This window comes from Aplysia californica, unplaced genomic scaffold (genome assembly GCF_000002075.1).
Source record: "Aplysia californica isolate F4 #8 unplaced genomic scaffold, AplCal3.0 scaffold00948, whole genome shotgun sequence".
Lineage (NCBI taxonomy): Eukaryota > Metazoa > Mollusca > Gastropoda > Aplysiida > Aplysiidae > Aplysia > Aplysia californica.
In genome coordinates, this window is record NW_004798218.1 from 181690 (window position 1) to 185963 (window position 4274).

General features: G+C 43.1%; 1 protein-coding gene across 1 annotated transcript in view; it reads right to left on the reverse strand.

Annotated features, from left to right (window-relative positions):
- Window positions 1–1372, reverse strand: part of LOC101861243 (RNA polymerase II-associated protein 1) — a gene marked incomplete at both ends in the record, with an annotated part of 2310 nt that extends 938 nt beyond the window's left edge. Inside the window, 1 exon segment of the mRNA XM_013089417.1 lies at window positions 1207–1372. Coding sequence (XP_012944871.1) covers window positions 1207–1372 — 166 coding nt within the window.
- Window positions 1373–4274: the final 2902 nt, after the last annotated feature.

Genomic DNA, 4274 nt, shown 5'->3' on the forward strand with positions numbered 1-4274 from the left:
AGGAAGTTCTCCACCGGGATCAGGCAACTGAAAAGTTGACACAAAGATTGACCCAATGGATTTTTTCACACACCAACCCAGTGTTTACCTCTGTCCCACACCTCACACGTGTGCATTCTATCACACCCAACACACGTGTGCACCTCTATCACACCAACACACTGTCCCACACAACACACGTGGCACCTTTTCACACACAACACACGTGCTACCTCTGCCACACACAACACACGTGTCTACCTCTCCACATACAACACACGTTCTACCTCTGCCACACACAACACACGTGTCTATCTCTGTCACAAACAACACATGTGTCACACACAACACACCTGTCACATACAACACACGTGTCTACCTCTGTCACACACAACACACGTGTCTACCTCTGTCACATACAACACACGTGTCTACCTCTGTCACACACAACACACGTGTCTATCTCTGTCACAAACAACACCCGTGTCACACACAACACACGTGTGTACCTCTGTCACACTCAACACACGTGTCACACTCAACACACGTGTCTACCTCTGTCACACTCAACACACGTGTCACACACAACACACGTGTGTACCTCTGTCACACTCAACACACGTGTCACACACAACACACGTGTGTACCTCTGTCACACTCAACACACGTGTCACACACAACACACGTGTGTACCTCTGTCACACTCAACACACGTGTCACACACAACACACGTGTGTACCTCTGTCACACTCAACACACGTGTCACACACAACACACGTGTGTACCTCTGTCACACTCAACACACGTGTCACACACAACACACGTGTGTACCTCTGTCACACTCAACACACGTGTCACACTCAACACACGTGTCACACACAACACACGTGTGTACCTCTGTCACACTCAACACACGTGTCACACACAACACACGTGTCTACCTCTGTCACACACAACACACGTGTGTACCTCTGTCACACACAACACACGTGTCACACACAACACACGTGTGTACCTCTGTCACACTCAACACACGTGTCACACACAACACACGTGTCTACCTCTGTCACACACAACACACGTGTGTACCTCTGTCACACACAACACACGTGTCACACACAACACACGTGTGTACCTCTGTCACACTCAACACACGTGTCTACCTCTGTCACACACAACACACGTGTCACACACAACACACATGTCACACACAACACACGTGTGTACCTCTGATAGCGGTACCCTCAGCGACCTCAGTATCTTGCTTCTCTCCCCCCACAGAGCGCGGCGTAGGTCGGCCCCGTGTCGTTGCTGGAGCGGCAGTAAGACGTACAGGCCAAACACCGGGTCGCCAAACGACGCAGCCTCGTACTCTTCTAGAACTTCCTGGTAGCTGTGGGGGTAGAGGGAGACACAGTCACTGGACACACACACACACACACACACACACACACACACTCACAGACACACACACACACACTCAAAGACAGACACACACACACACACACTCACAGACACACACACACAAACACACTCACATACACACACACACACTCACAGACACACACACACTCACACTCTCATAGACACACACACACACACTCACAGACACACACACACACACTCACAGACACACACTCACAGACACACACACACACACACTCATACACACAAACACACTCACACACATACACACACACTCTCAGACACACGCACACACACACACACTCACAGACACACACACTCACAGACACACACACATACTCATACACACAAACATACTCATACACACAAACACACTCACAGGATGACGCAACGACACCACTGCACACAGAAAACGGTGACGTCACTGCACACACACAGACAACGATGACGTCACTGCACACAGACAGACAACGGTGACGGAGCTGACAATGGACAGACTATGGAGAGGTTTGTGGACACAATCTGAACAATTTTACACTATTGTCCTTGAATTTCAAACATATCAGCACAATTTCTTGACATGAACCTGCATGTCAAGAAAATCTCCAGTGGCCCTACTGTTTTTCCACTTTCCATCCATTTCTAAAGCTGTTCTTTAGGCTTAAGTCTGAACAATATCACAGAAGCTGTCTGAATTACAAATTCACCAACACAATATCTGCACACAAACCTTAGAAAAACAAACACTTGGCTTGTTGAGGTTTTTTTCTGTGGGTGGGTTGGGGGTAGGTCAAATTCCCAAACAGAACACTGTCATCTTGTCGTTTTTGGATTCCATAAACACCAGCGGAAGAACCTGGCGCTGAGTCAGCGTTTTCTGCTTTCATCTATAGGCCTATTACTGCTTCACCTGCATAACCTCGAAAACCAAACACATCAGCACAAGAGCCACTGAATCCAATCACAAACTGAGCAACATGTCTTTCTGTTCGTGTTTTTTCCTTCCCAGCATTTCGTCGGAGAGTCCTATCTCTTCAGCATGTCCTCCAAAAGCACAGCGTTTCTCCTCCTCCTACTTCCCCATGCCCTTCCTTCGTCTTCTCCTAACATCCTCCGAGTCCTCCTTAATCCCAGCTGGACAATAAGTTTCTCCTCCTACACCACATTGCTGGAATCTGCCTCCATATTGAATACGTCATCCTCTCTGTCACCGTTTGACCTGCACAGAAAACAGAGCCAAACTCAAGCATCCACACAACATCCAAAGAACATAAAATTTGTTAAAATTACAGGGTTTAAACAAATTAAATTTCAAAAGTCAAATATCTGTTTACGAACACAATGCATTCCCTTTTAGTACTTCAAAGAAACTAGACTAAAATTACTCTTCCGTGTGAGTAGAATAAATAAATAATGGAGACCTTTCACTGTGAACTGGCTAAAATAAAACTGCATGTACTTTTTTTTCTTTAATGACAGTACAAGACCACACAAAATAGTTCACCAACCCCCTTTGTAAAGATGATTGTTTGACAGGTGTTCAGTTGCTATTCTCAATAATTATATACCACATATTGATATGAATTATGAAATAAATTTATGGTATCTCATAAAATAACATTGTTGATTGTTATACAAAATTTACAGTTTAAGACGGGTAATGGAATATCACCTCCCTCCCTCCCCCTATAAAACTACACCCACACATATAGGTGCACAATTGAAATATTGCTCTACGCACTGTGCATCAAAAGAAAGCCATAAGCACGCCATGATATACATAATATAGCAAAGAAAACGAAACAAAACAGTCAAGGATTTAAAAATTAGAAACACACAACCACAAAGATCACTGCATCTCCCGCTTTCTTTTTCTGAGGACACCTGGTCTATGAATTGATCAGTTTCTAAAGGATAAATTAGTTTCGATTTTTTTTTTTCAAATTTCAGATCTGCTTCTATGTAGTTACTATTTTTAGTCATACGAAGTTAGCAAGATCTCACCTTAAGCCACGGTTAACTGAACTTCAGTTGAACCTTAAAAGAGAGATTCTTATCCAATCATTGTTCACCTTTCTGCGAGCTATCGACTGGTGCTTCTGAACCCTTTCACTTTGCCTCACACAAGGTTTTAACACTTTTTAACCCAAGAAAAAGAACATCTTTACTCTATATCTACGGCATTTTGCCTTGATTAATTTAAATGGTATCTCAACACAACTTCATTCATATCTTAGACCCTAAAGACAAAACCCCGATGAGATATCTTACCATTGTCACAAAACGACTTTTTGTTACTATATTATATGTTGTTGTTTTTTTAGTTCGTCTATACAGCTATTCTATCCAGACTCGAGTCTTACCCGTTTCCATCAAAACCGCACATTTTCCGAAGTTCTTGTGAGATAAAATCCTTTAGGTCTCCATATATAATGTCTTCTACAGATACATCAGCAATGGGGACATCCATATGGAGATTCTGGACAGTTTCAACATGACGATCATCTGGAACCTCTTTCTGCTGGCCTGCATCTGTACATGGACACCAAATAAATAAATAAATAAATGAATAAATAAATACACAAAGAAGAAAATAAAGAAAGAACGAAAGAGAGAGAGAGAGAGAGAGAGAGAGAGAGAGAGAGAGAGAGAGAGAGAGAGAGACAGAGAGAGAGAGAGAGAGAGAGAGAGAGAGAAATTAAGAAAGAACGACAGAAAGAAAAACGAAAGAAAGAAAGAACAAAAAGAAAGAAAGAAAGAAAGAAAGAAATTACAACAAGATAACAGACAGAGATATGTCAGTAGAGTTTGGTGGATGTGATGCCAGTGGGACACAGGACACAACAATCTCATGACCTTATAAAAGCAAC